The 18295-nt window shown below is 41.0% G+C and overlaps 2 protein-coding genes across 7 annotated transcripts; one reads left to right on the forward strand and one right to left on the reverse strand.

Moving 5' to 3' along the window:
- The first annotated feature begins 256 nt into the window (after positions 1-256).
- Positions 257-7996, forward strand: nab2 (NGFI-A binding protein 2 (EGR1 binding protein 2)). Its single transcript, XM_026308064.2, has 8 exons — positions 257-465; positions 654-758; positions 1002-1955; positions 2141-2274; positions 3286-3337; positions 3503-3617; positions 3776-3961; positions 6361-7996. The coding sequence occupies exons 3-8, from the start codon at positions 1050-1052 to the stop codon at positions 6456-6458; spliced, it is 1491 nt and encodes a 496-aa protein (XP_026163849.1). The 5' UTR covers positions 257-465; positions 654-758; positions 1002-1049; the 3' UTR covers positions 6459-7996.
- Positions 7997-9689: 1693 nt separating this feature from the next.
- On the reverse strand, positions 9690-12957 carry LOC113130464 (uncharacterized). 6 transcript variants are annotated; one of them, XM_026307125.2, is made up of 5 exons: positions 12853-12941; positions 11449-11559; positions 10897-11025; positions 10444-10814; positions 9691-10341 (listed from the first exon to the last, which is right to left on the reverse strand). In XM_026307125.2, the coding sequence occupies exons 3-5, from the start codon at positions 11006-11008 to the stop codon at positions 10165-10167; spliced, it is 660 nt and encodes a 219-aa protein (XP_026162910.1). In that variant the 5' UTR covers positions 11009-11025; positions 11449-11559; positions 12853-12941; the 3' UTR covers positions 9691-10164. The 6 variants fall into 6 exon arrangements, with proteins under 6 accessions (XP_026162912.1, XP_026162910.1, XP_026162911.1 ...); XM_026307126.2 differs by lacking the exon at positions 12853-12941 and adding an exon at positions 12768-12786; XM_026307123.2 differs by having other exon boundaries at positions 9692-10341; positions 11457-11559; positions 12853-12938.
- Positions 12958-18295: the final 5338 nt, after the last annotated feature.

Raw genomic sequence — 18295 nt, forward strand, 5'->3', positions numbered from 1 at the left:
CCCACCCCCGCCTTAAAAAGAAAAGAAACTACAGATACTGTTGAGTCAAATCCACGTGTCCCATCTGTTCACTGCTCTCTGTATGAGCCTCTGGGTGTGACTGTGCTCACAGGGTGTTAGGGGGTCTTTGACATGGCAAAACTCTGGGAACCCCCAAAGCTTTTGCATCATAGACAAGTCTTGAAGACGCACAGGGTTAATTTCAAGCCCCCACCACCACCACCCACATCTCCAATTTGAAAGCCGCCTCTCTACCGGGAGAGGAAGGCTCTTTTTCGGTCAGATGGCGTGCTGCAGTCCGCCCCCGTCATTCTCCAGCCCACACAGACAGCAAAAAGGCAGCCAGCAACCAATACGGTGCGCCGGAGGAGGATTTCTGCCAGTGATTTCAGACGAAGTACGATACGCAAAGGGGATTTACTACGCCAATCTGAGCCGGGGACGCTGTCGGCAGTAGGTAACAGGGTAAGAAAGGAATAAGACAAAAACAGGGTATTTTCTGCGAACATTTGGCTCAGAAATACTTCAGCCTTCAGTCGATAGTTTTATCTGTACTGGAGTCAATAATCCATGTGCTCGTACTTTAGTGCAGTATAAATATAACGTCATTTTGTCTGACTGACCAGGCGACACAAATTCTTTATATTTATCAGTTTTATATCGGGAGTAACGACCCGTGCCATCGGTGTTTGGACACACACCTTTGCGTCATTTCGCAGGTCTCCGCTTTGCACATCCGTCTCCCTGACCTGAAGAAGGTAAGGAGGTTTCTATTCACTCCACCGTTTGTGCTTCAACGAAAACACGTTTAAAAGAGCGAATGTAGTTTGTTGTATATGGAAGAAGCTATTCTGCCCCACAGCCTGCACGAACTTACTATTTGTTTGTTAAATACTTCATCTAGTTGGACAAATTTGGAAACAGATGGTGTAAAAGGTGTTGTCCACATGGCAAAGTCATTATCTAAATAAATAACTTGTACAGCCTTTCTCCACCTGCAGGTTCCTGTCTTTCCTTTCTCCTGCCTAAACTTTCCAGTGCTGTGTGCCATGTCTCTGCCACGCACACTTGGGGAGTTGCAGCTCTATCGGGTGCTGCAGAGGGCCAACCTGCTGGCCTATTATGAAACCTTCATCCAGCAGGGTGGTGACGACGTGCAGCAGCTCTGTGAGGCAGCGGAGGAGGAATTTCTGGAGATCATGGCACTAGTTGGCATGGCCACCAAGCCACTGCATGTGCGTAGGCTGCAAAAGGCCCTCCGAGACTGGGCGGCGAACCCTGCCCTTTTCAGCCAGCCTGTCTCTAATGTTCCTCTTGGAGGCATCCCACTCTTCAAAGTTGATGGGACAAGCACAAGTGGATCAGCCGGTGGGCCCAGGAAGCCTTTGAGCAACGGGCAGCCAGGATCGCCGTGTGAAAGAGAGGATCGGGCGTGTCTTACTCCAATGCACAGTGGGAGTCCAAGAAGCCCCTGCTCCCAGGCCTCCCCACAGCCACCTGACATACACTACAGAGAGAAACTGTCACCCATGGACCCACAATGGCTCAGCCCAGAGCCAGATGCCACTTTGGCTTCTGCATCTGGAATAGAGGAGGAGCCACCGAGCCCCCCTTTGCTGTCAGTGTGCCCTCCTGGTCCCTCCACATCTCCAAACCCCTCTGCTTCTTTTGCCCCGGGAGCTCTGTCAGCCTGGCCTGGAGGACAGCTGGATGGAGAGACAGCAAAGGCGGTAGTGGAGAGCGTGGAGAGGCTCCTCAGGACACTGCCGAGGTCAGATCCTGCAGAGGTGAAGACTCTATTGAGGATGAACAAGAAAATGGCAAAAACAGTGGGGCACATCTTTAAAATGGGGTCCCAGGATATGAACAAAGAAGAGGAGATCCGAAAGTACAGTCTCATTTATGGACGCTTTGACTCCAAGAGGAGAGAAGGCAAGCAGCTCACACATCATGAGGTAAAACCATCACAGAAAGAGCTGAGATGAGGTGTTCAAATTATTACTTCCAGTTTCAAGCCTATTGTAACAGCAGCTCTAATCATAGATAAATAGGCAAAACAATCCAGAGATGATCAGTTTCTTATCCTGATGTCATTTTCACAGTGTCCAACCCTCCTTCACTCAGTGCTTTTCCTCCTCAGCTGATCATCAATGAAGCTGCAGCCCAGTTCTGTATGCGTGACAATGCCCTTTTGCTGAGACGGGTGGAGCTCTTTTCTTTAGCTCGGCAGGTGGCGAGAAAATGTGCCTACACCTCCACGCTAAAGCATGCAAGGTAAGAGCTGTGCCTGTGGAGAAGAGTGACATGTTCACCACTCCACAAACGATCACCACACCTCACTCACTGGGTACTGACGGCTCCTCAGCCCAGGGAATATGGTCAATATAAGGAATATAGCCGTAAAGACTTGTAGAAAAGTACAAAGAATAGAGTCTCGATGACATGTGTTCAGGGCTGAATAGCATCATGGTATAATGAGCCACATGTGAATAAATGTGAATGGATTGCTGAAGAAACACTTATTGTATTTAGCATATTCTACATGTTCCAGGTGGTTTATATGAGTCATCTTCCCACCTGTGTATTCATTTCCAGAATGAACCTGGTTCAGATCACAGGAATTAAACTCTAACCTCTGTTGTTAAAGGAGTGAACTTTGGAGCCACACTGGAATACAAAAATACTCAATATACACAATACTTTGTTGATTTGTGTGCACAAAACATTTTCATGTATCGTTATGCAGGTGACCGTGAGCAGATTTCTGAACTAATTTCCCCTCATAAATGAGTAAACAGTAAAACAAAGCACAAACATGACAGATTATTATAAAAATGCTTAACATAACATACACCCTAACACAAAATCTATGGATTCACATATATTCAACTGTAGTAGACGCAGTGTTTGATTGAGAAATTATTGTTGTTTCACAGGTTAAATAAAAGTTGTGACTTCAGACATGTGGTCACATTGATTTGGTCCAAAAAATCAAAAAAACATTGTCTCAAGACTTTAACGCACACTGGTGTCCTGTCCAGGGTGTCCCTCTGCCTTTCACCCAAAGAGAGCTGGGATAGGCTCCAGCAGATCCTGTGACCCTGGTTAGGAATAAGGGGGTCTAGATGATGGATGGATGGATGGATGGATTTTAACACACATCTCAAAGTCTTCATCAGACAAAGGACCTAAAGCTTCATTTTGTTTTCTCTTTGTCATAACACTGTTTTTAAGGTCAAGAATGAGCTTTGACCAACAGTTGGTTTGGTTGTTTTATTGCTACAGGACAAATCCCGATGAGAACAGCGTGCTGTCCCAGAAGAGAGCGAGACACGAGGTGAGTCTTCAGAGCAGCAGCGGCACCAGTTAATAAAGCCAATCTGGAGTGTGCACAGATTCACGTGTAGCTTCTTGTGCAAACATGGCCACGGTTCAGGTCAGGTCGGCTCAGTTGTTTGTTTGAAGTGGTTCATCAGTACTGAACTGACACGGTGTGTTTTAGGTAATTGTGCCTGAGAGTGTGTCATCGCTTCTTGGAGTGGAGGGCTCAGAGGGTTTGACACAGAGGGCCGACGATGACAGCTTATCGGCAGAAAGCCTTGACGGTGTATCACATGGTAAAAACCCAGACACAGTGCATGTCATAGAAATAAGCTTTTTGCTCTGAGCTCTGATCCACAGTAGACCATCTCCACTCCAGACATTCTTCATGTTTCTATAAAAAAAAGTAGTGTTTGAAGACAACATTCACACCCAGCTCTGTCTGCCCTGTTAGACATCAGCTCTCAGTGCAACCAGTCTCCATCCCCCCGTCCCCACACGGACACCTCCAATCCTGCCAACTGGAGTCGCCATCTCATACAGCAAACGCTAATGGACGAAGGGCTGCGATTGGCTCGGATGGTGTCACATGATCGGGCTGGCAAGATCAGCCTAGGGTCAGAAGGAGCTCACTCCACAGGTGACATTTCCAATGATTTAACAGTAATATGTGCTTAACAGTGGACACAGAATAAAAGTCTGTTTTGCAATGTTTGCTCATGTTTGTGTGGGTTAAGGGAATAGTTTGACATTTTGGCAAACACTGTACTCTTATTTGTTTTCTGGCAGAGAGTTAGATGAGAAAATCAATACCATTCTCATGTCTGTGCAGAAAAATACACCGCCATCACCAATACCCACTTAGCTTAACATAGAATAAATACTGGAAACAGGATGAAACACCTAGCCTGGCCTGTTCAAAGGCAACAAATCTGTCTCTCAGCAGCTCTAAAGCTCATGTAGTATTATGTTATGTCTCATTTGTTTCAATCCTGTGTAGAAAATGACAAACTGTTAGTTTACAGGGGTTAGTTATGGCATTGTTCATTGTCTGGGAGCAATTTTACACTTTGGTGTAAGTTTAACCAAATAAGCTTTGGGTGTGCTGGTAGACAGAACCTGTTACCTCTGAATGAAACCAAACCGTTTCACCCTGTTTACACATTTCCTGCTCAGCTAAACTAACTAGCTGTTGGCAGTACGTTCGTGTTTAGAGTACAAGCATGAAGCACATTTTCTCTAAATGTCCAGCTATTTCTTTTAGCTGGAAATAGTAGAAGAATAGAAGAAATACAGAGTTGATGTTGGGGTTGACTCAAAAATGACAGACAGAATCTCCCTAACCTCTCCTAACAATGAATATTTTATAGCTCTACAGCTTGAACTCTAGTGAGTCACAGTCGCTCTGAGGTGACGCCTCCCACCATGCACAGCTGAACTTCAGCAGACTGTAAATTAGAGAGGATAAAAGTTAGAAGGGGAAACAGAAGGAGGCGGAGAGTGATATAGAGAGGAAAAGAGTGAGAGAAGGATGGTGGTGATGATGGTGGGGAGGGGGGGGGGTGTTACACTGTTATTGCACTTCTTTAATACCCTGTTACTGTAATATTTTCTGATGCATCACAGCTTCTCACAAAGAAGAAAAAAGCAAAGTGATCTGGGCAAGTGAGTCGTTCTGGGCTGTGATAGCCAGTTGAAGAGATGAAGCGAGGAGAAGGAAGCCAGCAAAGACATGAGGGGGCGGGGAGGGAGGGGGGGAGGATAGGAAGTACTCTGTGGGCGGCAGGAATCAGACCCCCCCTCTGAGCAGAGACTGACGTCAGAGTGTGTTAGGTGCGTGGGCTGAAGGGCGGGATGGATGGGGCGTGGGGGCGAAGGAGTGGGAGGTAATTGGAGGGGCGTTACATTGACTCACCAAGCGACAGTGAACAAAAATAAAACCTGTGGGCAGGGAAATGGCACAGTCTTTTTTATACATCTTCTCCCTCTACCAAAAGGACTACGGAAATAACAAAAAATGACATATGTTTCATCTCTGACGTCGATCACCCTCACTTTGCCTAGTTTTTCTCTCTCTCTCTCTCACTCATACAAGTTTCCTACTTCTGTCTATCTCATTAATCAGAACTTTCTCTCGCTTCCTTTAACGTCACTGGTTTCTGTGATAACGTATCTTCCATTGTTTGTTTATCCAGTCAGGATATTACCTCTCATACATCATTTGAAACATTCAAATCCAGATCGTTAATCTGATCTAACCTAACCGCTGGTATTTTTATGGATATGTTGCTAAATGTGTGCTTTGAATGTGCATTGTTGATTTATTATTATGTCACTGCATGCAGTTCAAATACATGGACACTGAGGGTTTCTTAAGGACAAAATAAATGAAATAAATAAATAAATAAATAAAACTAGCCTATAAATGTTTATTTTGATTCCTAAAAACTTTGGGTGTTGTTTGGATTTCAGACGTTATGATGCAGTTGTGTGGTGCTACATGCAGAGGTGACAAGAGTACAACAAGAGTAAAGTTGTTTCCAAGGTGTATGTCTATGTATAGATTTTCAAGATAATTGATGCACCTCTGAATTAAATGTCCCATTCAACTAAATGAAAATTTCCGCATCTTGTTCACTTTTCCCAATACCTTATCATCAGCCTCTACAATGCTTGAGACTTTTTGTTAATCAGCAGCTTGGGTTGGTCATATAAACCCTAATGACTTTACACCATGTGGGACACTCCCTTACTGAATTGTTCAGAGCTCTTAAAACGCTGATTACATCTGGATTACTGGGACTAAACTGCTTTATCTTAATATGATAATTGTCCTTGAACATCAATAGAAATGATTTTCATGAGAGAGAAATGAATATTGGTTGTCAGTTAATTGGCATAGCCCTCAGTAGGTGTTGCAGACTTCTGAGTGGATCCAGTCCTGACTGGAAGAAACTGCGAAGTTGCAGTGGTTCAACACCTACTACTTGTTCTTTAAGCAACTACTATGCTCATCTAAAACTTTCCGTCTCTCCACAGATCATGACAGTAAAGCGGAGAGGCGGAGCTCGATAACAGTGTGCAGGAGCAGTAGTCCTTGCATCACCAAAGACGACTCCAACCACCGGGGGAAATGAAGATGTTCAGAGCTGATCAGAGAACTTGTCATCCTCAGGCCGGCCACTGAACTCCACTCAGAGTCAGCTGTAGAGGCTGTAACTGAGCAGGTTTTTCCACATTTGCTTCACTGACATTACAAACATCTGCTGATTATTAAATCAATACAGCAAATGTCAGAATGACATAAACCTACAGTGACTTCTAAACGCTGAGGTTGTGGATCAAGTTTCAGATGTTTTGCTTTGACTTTATATTCAGTAAATATGTTTGGGAGACACTTTTTTTGTTTTATTTTTTCAAACACGTGGTTGAAATAACCTGGAAAGTTTAGCTGATAATGGACAGATATCAGTTAAACCCTGATACTTTGTTTTGTTCAACTAATCTGTTGTGACCTTTTCTGATGGAGAAAAAAGGAAGCCACGTGTTTCAGATGAAATCAGCTCGACACAGCAGGGGGCACTGCAACTTTGAAAATGGACTCTTAATTTACTACAAACTGTAGTTACCAACAAGTTATTCTATAATGACAGTATGATAATGTTCTGTGCAGTCCATCACCCTCAGGAAACAACAAATCAGTGTGGCAAATATAAATATTATTCCTTGAGATTGAACTACAGTCTATATAGACAGAGCTGGAAAACAATGAGTTTTTGTGGCTTATTTTGATCTACTATAGATTTCCCAGAGTTCACACACAAACACCTCTTGGCCTTTTGTCCTTTGCTGCATCATCAACAGGCATGCTGAGGTCTATGAGCTATGAAGCCACAAATCTTCATTTACTCCTTCACATCTTTCTCAAATACCATTTTGCATAAATGGCTGATATGCTGTTTGTATGAAATAACACTTAAGGCTTTTATTTGAGGCATTTCATTACCTTTAATTATGTAAAGATGTATTCAGAACAACACTAAATGGCATGAAAAAGAGATGCTATCCAGTTGAAAGCTGTTCAGTTGCCTGTTCCTGCAGGTCTCAGACTCACAGATCTGCAGGGTTCAGCGTCTTGCTCATGGGCACTTCATAAGAGAGGGTTTTTTCTGACAGCATGTCACTCTCACCTACACATACAGATTGTGCCCTGTAGGTACCATTGTACAGCCTTTGAAGAAACTGCACTCAGAGCTGTGTTGCAAGATGTAAAGATAAAAAAAGCATTTGAAAAGAAGAGTTACCACAGCTTTTTTCTGAAAAAGAGGTGATTCGTGTAGATTTTTTTGTTTTTTGTAGCAGAAAACTGCAAAGCTAATGAAGTAAAACACACAGAGGTTCAAGAAAAGAAATCACATGGTGCTTGGCCATTGATACAGCACCTTCTTATGAAGAATTGTTGAACGGTGTTCAGACATCATATGAGGTAATGACATGACTTATGTTAATAATAATGTTAAGATTTTTCTACACTTAACCAGTGAGGTACTTTGCTGTGCATCAGTTACACCTGCCTGTCTCTTGAGCATTAGTAACCTCCTCAGTTTGTTATGTTGCAAAACAGATTATTTATTTTGTTACATCTCAATAAATGTTATTTTATTGCTTAAAACCACAGCATGTTGCATTATTGTCCACAAAGAAGCCTTTTGTCTTTGTTGTTGGAAGAGACTGCAGGAGCTGCGTCACGCAGCGAACACCACCTCTGCTGTCGTCTTGTTTGTTGCACTGACGCTCTGCATCGAGCCTCGATGCCGGCATGACTCACCTGTACCAGTGATGTCATCAGGGCTCATCCACGCACACTCCCTCGCTCAATTTGCAGACAGATACCAATGAACAGGAAGATCCAAACGTCGACTAACCCAAAGAATTTAGCTGCAGATCATAAAACCACAAATTAGTTTCAGCTTATTGCACTGTATGCAAGATTACATACTGCATGCACAATATGCATTTACTGTCTGTATAAAATCTTGAAGGTTAGCATACAGTGTTGTTAGAAGGATTAATCCTACAGACTTTGGTGGGGGGGTCCCCTGGCCTCCTCTAGGGCAAAGGTGGGGATGTTCATCAAGACCCAGTGGCAGCGGGCCTCAAGGAAGATGGGTAGCCCACACCTGCTGTAAAGCAATCAGACCTTTGGTTTTCACTGATATCTCAAAAACTGTCAGGGATGGATTAGAAAGTTGTTACATTCCTAAATTCATTACACCCAGAGGATGTAAAACCTTAAATCTGACCTTTCAGCAGCAGGATTATCAAGATTTCTGTTTATTAAATACCTGCAGAGGCACAATTACATTAATTCTCACTGGTATTTTGTGTTGATTGCTAATTAGTAAATGTTAGCATGCTATCAGGCTAAACTAAGATGTCATGCATTATACCTGCTAAACAACAAGTAGGCATCAACACTGTGAGCATGTTGGCATTTAGCTCACTATACATCACTATACTTTCTCCACTTTGACAGAAACCTGCTGTTAATGGTGATGTTTATGTAATATTTGATTGATTATATACAATTACATACACAAGTTGGTTTCTTTGCTGTGAAGTTTTGAGAACAACCTCCAGATGAAGGGAGTCGCCATCATCAATCAGCTGTCAGCACCTCTAATTAGGGAGTTAAATCTTAGTCTATTCTTAGCCTGTGCTCTTTCTTCGCTAAGACTGAACCAAGCAGCAGACATCTGATCACTTTATGCTCGACTCCAAACATTTAAAAAGCAGCAGACTGACCATGCATGTAATTAGGAATTCAAATGATCTCCATAATTGAATCTGAATAGTTAATTATTTGATGGAATGTATTAAAAAGTCTGTTTACCCTAAACTGATTTAATTAGCTAATATTTTTCCTTAATTTGAGCTTGAAAAGTTCATTCAAAGAGTGATACAGCTGAACCATAATGACCCTCAGTACCATCAACCATGAACTATGGTTTATTTTGCTTTTACAACTAAGTTTATCCTTAAATACACACAGGGACTAAGAACAAAAATATATCTACATACAAAGGTGAAGCAGTCAAAGTTACAGTTACCTAAAGGTGCAATATTCACTATTATTTTACAACTGAACCCATGTCAACCATGTTACTGCTGGAGAAGAACAAGATCATGAAAGAAGAATTACATGTGATGTTCAAGCACTTTTGCTGCAGTTTGAGGATAAAACTACCATTTTTTGTTTTACAATGATCCTTTCAGTTATTTAGAATAATGATAATGTTTCTCTCCAGCAGTAACTGGTATTACTGGTCCAGAAAGACTTTGCTGCTAAACAAAGGAAGAATATGAAGCAAATTTACCTCACAAATTACATTTTTATTTCAGTTATTTCTTTTCCTACATTTATATAGTTGCTAACATGCAAATCCTCAGGATCATATTATTTCTATAAATTTCTTGTCAGGCAGTGTTTCTGTTTCTGGGCATTATAGCCCAGTAGAAAAGATATATTCACAAGTTTGCAAAATCATGGGCTACATTAATGCATCTAAAAAAAAATTACAAGTCAAGATACAGGACGTCAAGATGTCTTTAACTGAAGGAGGGATTATAAACTATCACAAAATATGTAGTGGTCGCAAGGTGAAACTATAACAGTGACTGTGGACAAAGTTCGTGCCATTATAGGTATTACATGAAGTAGCTTAAACATTGCTTTTTAAGAAACGGTCCCTAATAAAATCACTGAGTTATCACTAGTCCATCACAGCACATCATACAACGACATAAATTAAATGTCAGACTAAGAAGCAGGATCGTTTTAGTCTAGGTGATGTGAGTGTGGAGATGTCGTAGGAACTCTCCTCTGGTGGTCGTGTCTCCGGGGAAAACTGCCTGGCAGAACTCACAAACATGAGACTGCAGCACCACGTCCGACATCAGCAACCCACCAGACTGGCTCAGGAAGTCACCGACCAGGGTGGGACTGTCCGTCACTGGCATCTGACATATAAAGGTCAACATAACATGGACAACATAAAGGAGGAATGTAAAAAAAACACAAGGACAGATCAGAGAAGCTATGGCCACAGGTGGGACACTTACCCGGACTGTGTGCACAGCCCTGCTTCTCCCAGGATGATCTGCTTGTCCTGGAGCTCTGGGTTCATGGAAAGTGGCTCCTTGCAACCTTGAGGTGTCCAGGGTTACTAGAGGTGCGACCAGTTGCTCCAACATCCCATCCTCTTTTCTCTGATGAGTCACATCCACTGAGAGCTTGGCCATGTCTTCTGTGAGGAGATCAGAGTAAGTCCCCACATTTCTGGAGAGGCGACTGACACCGCACTGTGCTCCGGGGTTTTCTAAAGTGGCTGTTAGTGGTTGAGGCTTCTCGTGGAAATACACAGGGGTTTCTTGGGTACACCGGACAGGGCTGGACATCATATCACTCAGCTGTCCATTAGGAACGGTGCCACCTGCAGAAAGAATTTTACATGTGTATTGATTGAATCATGACAGAAATCCATTTATGAGCATTAGAATTAGGCTTATGTGGACCTTGTTGTTTCTGCAGGGCTGTCGTGAGTTGATGCAACAGAGCTGCCTGTCTCAGGCAAAGTGACCTCAGGCGTAGAAACTGCTGGTACAATTCAATGTATGCTTCCTCCATCTCACCAGCTCTGGGATCTACAGATAGTAACACCACAGAGGAAATCACACTGAGCTACACAGTGCATTTAAAAAAAAAAAACAAAACATGGGTGACAAAATGAGGAACCTACATAAGCTTTACATGTCAGATAGAAGAGCAAGAAAATACTAAATGTTAACTACATAGCATGACTACCTGTTTAACTGTCCCTGCCAACCAAACAGATCAATAGATGAAATGCATCTGTGTGGCTGACCAGCTACTGAACAGTTTCTAGGAGGACGCTCTGGTTTCTATTCCTTTGTATCTGAATGAAATATACGTTGATTTAAATGCAGAAGTTGAGATTTTGGAAATAAATTAAAAAAACTCTCTGCAAAATTCTCATTTTCTCCTTAGTTTAGAGCAAAAACAGAAGGGGAAAATACAGTATGTGGAAAAGCCCGAAGAACACTGACCTACTTACTCGTAAGCTTGTCTGCATGCTCCTCTCCAAGAATTCAGGACTGCTTGTGTTTCCTTAGAAAAACTCCCTTATATTGAGCCTCCTCCATCTCAAACAGGCATTCCTGTTATTTTAAATGAATCAGACTCTGTCTCAGTGTTTAAATCCAGACTAAAGACCCATTTACTGAGCACAGCCTACAGCTAATTTGCAACCGTGAAATCCTTTCTTGTGATGTGGCTTTATCTGCCGCACTAATGCAAGACTTTCTTGCCTGGTGGGGTAAAGGAATTTATGCTGCAATACCATATGCTCTGTTGTGAACTGCTTAACATAAGGAAGTAGCTCTTGAAAACAGGGAAGTGAAACTCCTAAGTTATAAAAAGGAACCTTACAGTCACTCAGTTCAGCTGTTACACAATAGTCTACAGAGTATTTTTTAGCATGGACTCAAAGCAGGAATGATCCAGGTTCTATTTTTAATGGAAAAGAACATAAGCACAGCCTTTGCTTCAGCTGATAACAGTTGTTTGGTTGGCTCTGATTACCGGTTTGGTGCATCTTACAGAGACAAAGATCATCGCCAGGGAGGGAAACAATTTTGAGAGGTCGAATAACAAATTCAAACGGTTCCTGATTCTTAGTCTGATGTACAATTTATGGATTCGAAAAACTGCACACACAGTCCCTCTTTGTTTTACATGGTTTAATGCTGAGAGTTTTGGAAAGTGGCCATAAATTGATCAAAGTAAGAACTGGCAGAGGGAAGTTATTTCTCATTTGCATGTTACTTCAAAGTTACTGCATTTTTTCTAAGGAATTTTATTCTGAACAGGCAATGTGATACTGGGGATTCAGTGCAGCTGCACCTCAACATTATCATACCTCCTATTTCAAAAGAGTCCAATAAATAAGTTATCTAAGAAATGAAGCCTGGTGGAAAAGTACTATACTTAAGAAAAGGCAGAAGTTATGTAAAAATTTGGAAAGTATTTAGAAGCTTCATTTATTTACATTTATTTTATTTATTTATTTATCACAGTGTCTGGTGAACAGCAGGCTCTGTTGACCACCTTATACTTTTCCACTTCCAGCAGCAGCTGTTTTAATTTCTCACACACAGACATTTTCATTATCTCCTGACTCCAATTTTTTTTTCGTTTCCTTCCTTTTTTCCAACTTTCTGTTAATTTTCTTTTTTCCTTTATGTAAAATCCTACATTTATCTTTAGCTTCTACCCGACCTGAGTCACAGTTTTGTCATTTGCTTTGTGAACTAAGTTGCATTTTAACTTAAAAAACGCGGAACTCATCTGACAGGTGTTGACTCACTCAACTTCGTTTTCTGCTTCTTTTCCAGCTGTGAGACGACGGTCACGTGAGAATTTGAATCACACACAAAATAAAGTTTACTCACATGAAACAACACGACAAGCCTCCTGCAGACTAGAACTGATTCTGGACCTGGACCGGGCTGGGTGACGTCACAACCGCAACCTAAAAACACCTGCGTCAAATCCAGGTAACGCTGCCAAAATAATACTTCCTGTTTAGGGAGGCTGACTTCAAAATAAAAGGGACAACATTGGTGGAGGTGAAGAAGTCTGTTAAGTGAGACCATTAGACTGAAAACGGGTCCCATGATAATGTAATACTGGGCTAACATCTAATGTTATAGGCTAGCTAAATGAATCACTAAAATAAACCATATGTGTCATATCACCTACTATTTTTAATTATTATTTTATTATTCTGACAGTAAACATGGGCCTACTGACGTTGTAAGTCCACCTCCATCAAAACAGAGAAAAGGAGAAAGTCTATTAAATAATTTGTATTGTGCATTTTATTTCATTTTATTTTATTTTTTACATTTCTGTGTTTTTTGGTCATCCTTCCAGCCATCCATTATCTAACTTCTAACCTTTACCCTTTAGGGTCACCGGCCTGTTGGAGCTAATCCCAGCCAACATGGACAGATCACCGGTCTCTCACAGTAAATTTCGCTTCCTCTCATGAAGGTCAAAAAGATTTCTGCAGTCTAACAGGAACACTGTCATTCATTTGTTTGTTTTTTTGTTTGTCTGTTTGTTGTTTTTGTGTGAGACTCAATAGTCTTAAATTTCTTGAATCACAACTAGGCCTACTGAAATCTGCCTGTGAAATATCTATCCTGGAATATAAACTCCCCACATGCACATAAAAATGACATAACCTCAGTGTCTTCAGTGCTAGCTGCAGCCTGCTTCTATTGAGCACTACACTAATTTGACCACTACAAAGTCAAACTTACCAAAATGACACAACAAATTAAAGATGTTTAAACATGTTCTGCAGTGACAAGAGAGTAATGATCCCCATTTCCCTCAGGAGCTGTATCATGCTGAAAGCAACATTTTAAACCTGTCTGAAGACCTGTTACCTCTTTAACTTAATATAATTGGATTTTATTAGATTTTTAAGACACGTCTGCCTTAAAGTGAACATTAGTTGGCACAATGTCAGACATAGAGAAATATGCATAATACTGCAAGAGTACACAGGTCTGTTATTAATTACTGTACAGGCAGGTGTGGGCTCACATTTCAGTAATAATTAGGATGTTTTACACAGGAATCTCCAGTGCATCAGTGCACAGTGCATTTAAACCGCTCTTCATGAATGAGCCATGGCCAAACATTCCAGCTTTATTTGAGCAAAGCAATATCTTAGTGCTCTTTTTAGGCGAGTTTTGTATTTTGCTTTTGAACCAGCATTGATTGAGTTTGTTGGCCACTTGGGGGCAGAAGCTGTAAACAGCTGACATGTTATCACCTTATAAAACTGATGTGACCGCTGTTTTTCAGTCCACTTGACTTTGCAGCTACATTAGCAATTGTGCCACACTGTTGTGTATTTAGGTAGAGCATTGCTTTAGGCTAAATACTAACATGTTACTATCTAACTTCACATGCAAAAGCAGGTATAATGTGTATCATGTTCACAGTACATCAGAGGCTGATGGCAATGCAAATGGTTTTGCAGGTATTTGGTCAAAGTTATTAGAGTCCACCTGAAGGGGACATTAGATATGGTTTATGGTGGAAATCATACTGGATACTGGAGAGAAAACCATGGAATGACCAAAGGTGGTAGGATTCATCCTCTGGGTAACATGAATGCCTGTGCAACCCACTAAGAATTTATTTTGGTCTATACCACAGTGCTGGAATGGCAGTGCAACATATGACACTTAACAAATAACCATTTTTGGTGCAATCAATTTGGTGCACCTGGTGAAATCTGAAAGATCATCAGCATTTGACCGCTGTTTAATCTCTCACACTAGTCAATTAATCAGAAGGGGACAGGTGTGTTGAGCTGGTGCCACTGTGAACGGAGCTCACTATGGAAGTGTTTAGTCATGTGGCTGATACTGATTTAAAAATAGACCCATGTTAAGGCATCAGGGTCTTGTGGGTGCCAGCGTACCTTCCATGCCATCCATCCACTTTGGAGAAGCATCAATTTTTGCCCTTAGTGTCAACTCCTGAGTTCACGGCCAGCACCTTGTGATATTAGACCGATGATAGCCTCCTCTACTTCAGACTTGGTTATGCAACCTGTGAGTGTGGCGGCTGGGCAGCCTACATGTCTGATACTGGGAGAGTCATATCTCTGTAATGCTACTTCTCTTCCAAGAGGAAATATTTTTGTCGTTGGCATATTTTATTGGAGGTCATTTTTTTTGGTTGTGTAATTAAAATAGTTAAGCATTTTAATAACTCTGAATGAAAACACTGCTCAAAGTCAGCCCCCATAAACTACAAGTTCTTCTTTTACATTTGTGTTTTGTACAAATCAAAGTAACTAAATATTGTATGTTAAAAAACAAGATGTGCTGTGTTTTTTTTTAAATGTTGGAAAGAGTCAGGCCAGTTGTTTCCTCTTGTTTACAGACTATTGTGTTAAGTTCATCTAACCAGCTGCTGGTTCTAGTTTCATGTTTAGCACAGAGACTTGAAAGAAGTGTCAGTCTTTTATGATCCTCCTCTTGTCTAAAACTCCAACCAATGTATTTCCCAAAATAGTAATACAGATATCACCTTCACTACTTCGCGCCTGGTAAAGTAGCTACAAGTCAAGGTAAAAACATTTTTTAAACACTTAATCAGACACAGAAACGAGACTATGGCAAACAAATTATACACAAACATGAGTTTTCTAACTGAAATAAGTTGACACCAGACTGGATAATGATGAATTTAGCCTGAGCAAAAGTAAAGAAGCCTCAGACTCCATGTTTGTGATGTGTGCACGTCTGTATGTTAATTACTATTTTTAACATCTCCTTGTGCTTCCAAGGACATGTGTGATATGTTATCACTTCCAAAGCTCCGAATGTGATGTGAGTGTTCGCAGTAACCAATACAATACACACTTTACATGTTAAAGATGCATCGTCTTCAAGTTAATTGAAGCAGTTATTTTTATGAACATTGTACTTTATATCACCCACCTCCAGTGGTAACCACCACCATGCATTTGCTCTGACCTTGAACACAAACACACATACACACACACCACGCCCTGTTCACCAGGACCATTCCTCCACCCCCGTCCCTTCGCTCTTGATCCCAGTGTTGGGGCTTTCTGAAATGTGTGTGTGTGTGTGTGTGTGTGTGTGTGCTTGTGTGTGTGTGTGCGCGTGTGTGTCTGTGTTTGTGGGCTTTGCTGTGAATAACTCCCAGGCACACAGCCAAGATCTGTCATTTGCCAGTGCAACACTATCCCTCCTGTCAATCTTGTTTTATAATTGTAACATTCTCATATCCTCCAAGAGAAGCAGAGACAAGTTTCCAACACAGTGAGACACAGAAAACAGGAACAGAACACACATATATTCTTCTCATCTTATTAATAAGGTTTTTTAAAAATACAGGTTGTTCATCATTGCAAATGTGACGTCATCAAACATGCTCTCATTAAAACTAATGTAGGTGCATTGTTTATACTTAATGGCTAATATGCAAAATGTGAAGCTTTTCTTTATTGGATAATTAAACTACTTTAAGCAAAACATTACCATTATAATATTAAGTCTTTCCTTAAAGATGAGGTTAAAAACAAAGACTGCATACTTTAAGTACTTTAAGCTTTAAGTGTATTAGCTTTGAAATATGACAACGGTGCAAAATATAAATGAATGCCCAAGAACACAACAGCAACTGCCGTCAAAGGTCCACAGAGCAAACAGGTTTTCACCATCTCTCCTTCTCGGACACTTCAGAATGATAATTCAGCAGGCTCACTGGTCACTTATGAATTTAATCCTGCAGGGACCAAGAGCTTAAGACGGTGATGGGGGGAAGGGACAGTTATCACAGAGATGGCATGAACACTGACGTCTGCCAACTCATTTATCACAGGACCCTTGGTGAGAGAGCCCAGATCCAATTACAGAGGTTCCTATGGGCTTAACAATGGCCTGCTTTAAATACACTCACAGAGGGGTTTCCGCAATCAACAACACACCCACACACACATTAATACTGTTGCATAAATATACAGCACATGTTGAATTGAATGTGCAACTGGATGATGATTTCTACCTCAGACACCTTCATTTTGATCTATTTCTCTTGCATAGTGAGGGATTTTGCTGTCTTTGCAGAGCTGGTATAGAAAACAAATATGAACATCTACAAAAGAACATGTGCACCTGTGTGTTCATAACAACATAGAGAAACAGAAGAGAGATCAGAGGAGTAAGAAACACAGAAACCCTCACAGAGCACTAAACAGCTTCACAAAGTTATTTACAGCTCAATCTATCAATAAACGACACAACAGGTGCAGCATCCTCACAAACAAACCTATTAGCTTTCCTCCCGCTGGAACAATATCCTCACCAGCAATCAGCTGCACACACACACACACTCACACACACACACACACACACGCAAACACACTTTGTGACATGTTGACACACCAATATGCAAAGTTTTCATGTTATACATAACTGCTGAATTTGTGAAATTTTAATTTTAATTATTTGAATGTGTGTGTTTATTTTGTTGTAAATTATGTTTAGGAAGCACTTTCGGATCTTAGCAATTATAAACACTAATATGAGGTAAAATAACTGAAGGTCCAACACTTAAATTTTAACTTGACTAAAATAGAGTAGCCTTAACAACACAACACACTTAAAGTATCAAAAGTACAAGTGCTCGTATTGCAGAATAAAATCCCCTGAGTGTGAATATCATTATACAGTGTAATATTTTACTAGATTATTTTTAGCTAGCAGCATGGCTCTATGGATGGCAATGCCAGTCAGTTTACCACTTTGGGTCCAGCTTAAATATCTTGACACCTATTAGATGGTCTGAGATGAAAACAAATTATTTTTGAGATGAAAATTAGGGTGAAAACCATTTGTGGTCCCATGAGAATGACTGCCACAGCCTTTGGTGAACACTTAACTTTTTCTCCAGCCATGTTAAGGTTTACACCTGTGGTTTTACTGTAAATGAAATCTCTTGGCATATAAGGCCCCTCTCAGGAGCCCCTAACTTTTGAAATTTCACTTATCCTACTTTGGTTTCTGACAGAATACCAGCAAAACTAATGACATTCCTGTCTGCTTCTGCTGGCATTAGTGCTGAGTGCTACTTAGCAGATAGCATGCAAACACACTAATCTAAGATGGTAAAGGCTGTAAACATTATCCCCATGAAATATCAGCATGTTAGCATTGTCATTGTGAGCTTGTTAACATTCTGCATTTAGCGGTTAGTTCAAAGCACCTCGTAGTGCAAAGTTACGTTAACGATAGCTGTGCATCGAATTCAGGGAACATATTCAACTAAAGCACC

This window comes from Mastacembelus armatus, chromosome 5 (genome assembly GCF_900324485.2).
Source record: "Mastacembelus armatus chromosome 5, fMasArm1.2, whole genome shotgun sequence".
NCBI classification, from domain to species: Eukaryota; Metazoa; Chordata; class Actinopteri; order Synbranchiformes; family Mastacembelidae; genus Mastacembelus; species Mastacembelus armatus.

Coding starts and splice junctions, on each gene's coding strand:
- nab2 (XM_026308064.2), top strand. CDS start 1,050: ATGTCTCTGCCACGCACACTTGGGGAGTTGCAGCTCTATCGGGTGCTG. Junction 2,275..3,285: donor TCCACGCTAAAGCATGCAAG/GTAAGAGCTGTG, acceptor TTATTGCTACAG/GACAAATCCCGATGAGAACA. Junction 3,338..3,502: donor AGAAGAGAGCGAGACACGAG/GTGAGTCTTCAG, acceptor GGTGTGTTTTAG/GTAATTGTGCCTGAGAGTGT.
- LOC113130464 (XM_026307127.2), bottom strand. CDS start 11,008: ATGGAGGAAGCATACATTGAATTGTACCAGCAGTTTCTACGCCTGAGG. Junction 10,815..10,896: donor AGCCCTGCAGAAACAACAAG/GTCCACATAAGC, acceptor TTCTTTCTGCAG/GTGGCACCGTTCCTAATGGA. Junction 10,342..10,443: donor GGGCTGTGCACACAGTCCGG/GTAAGTGTCCCA, acceptor TTTATATGTCAG/ATGCCAGTGACGGACAGTCC.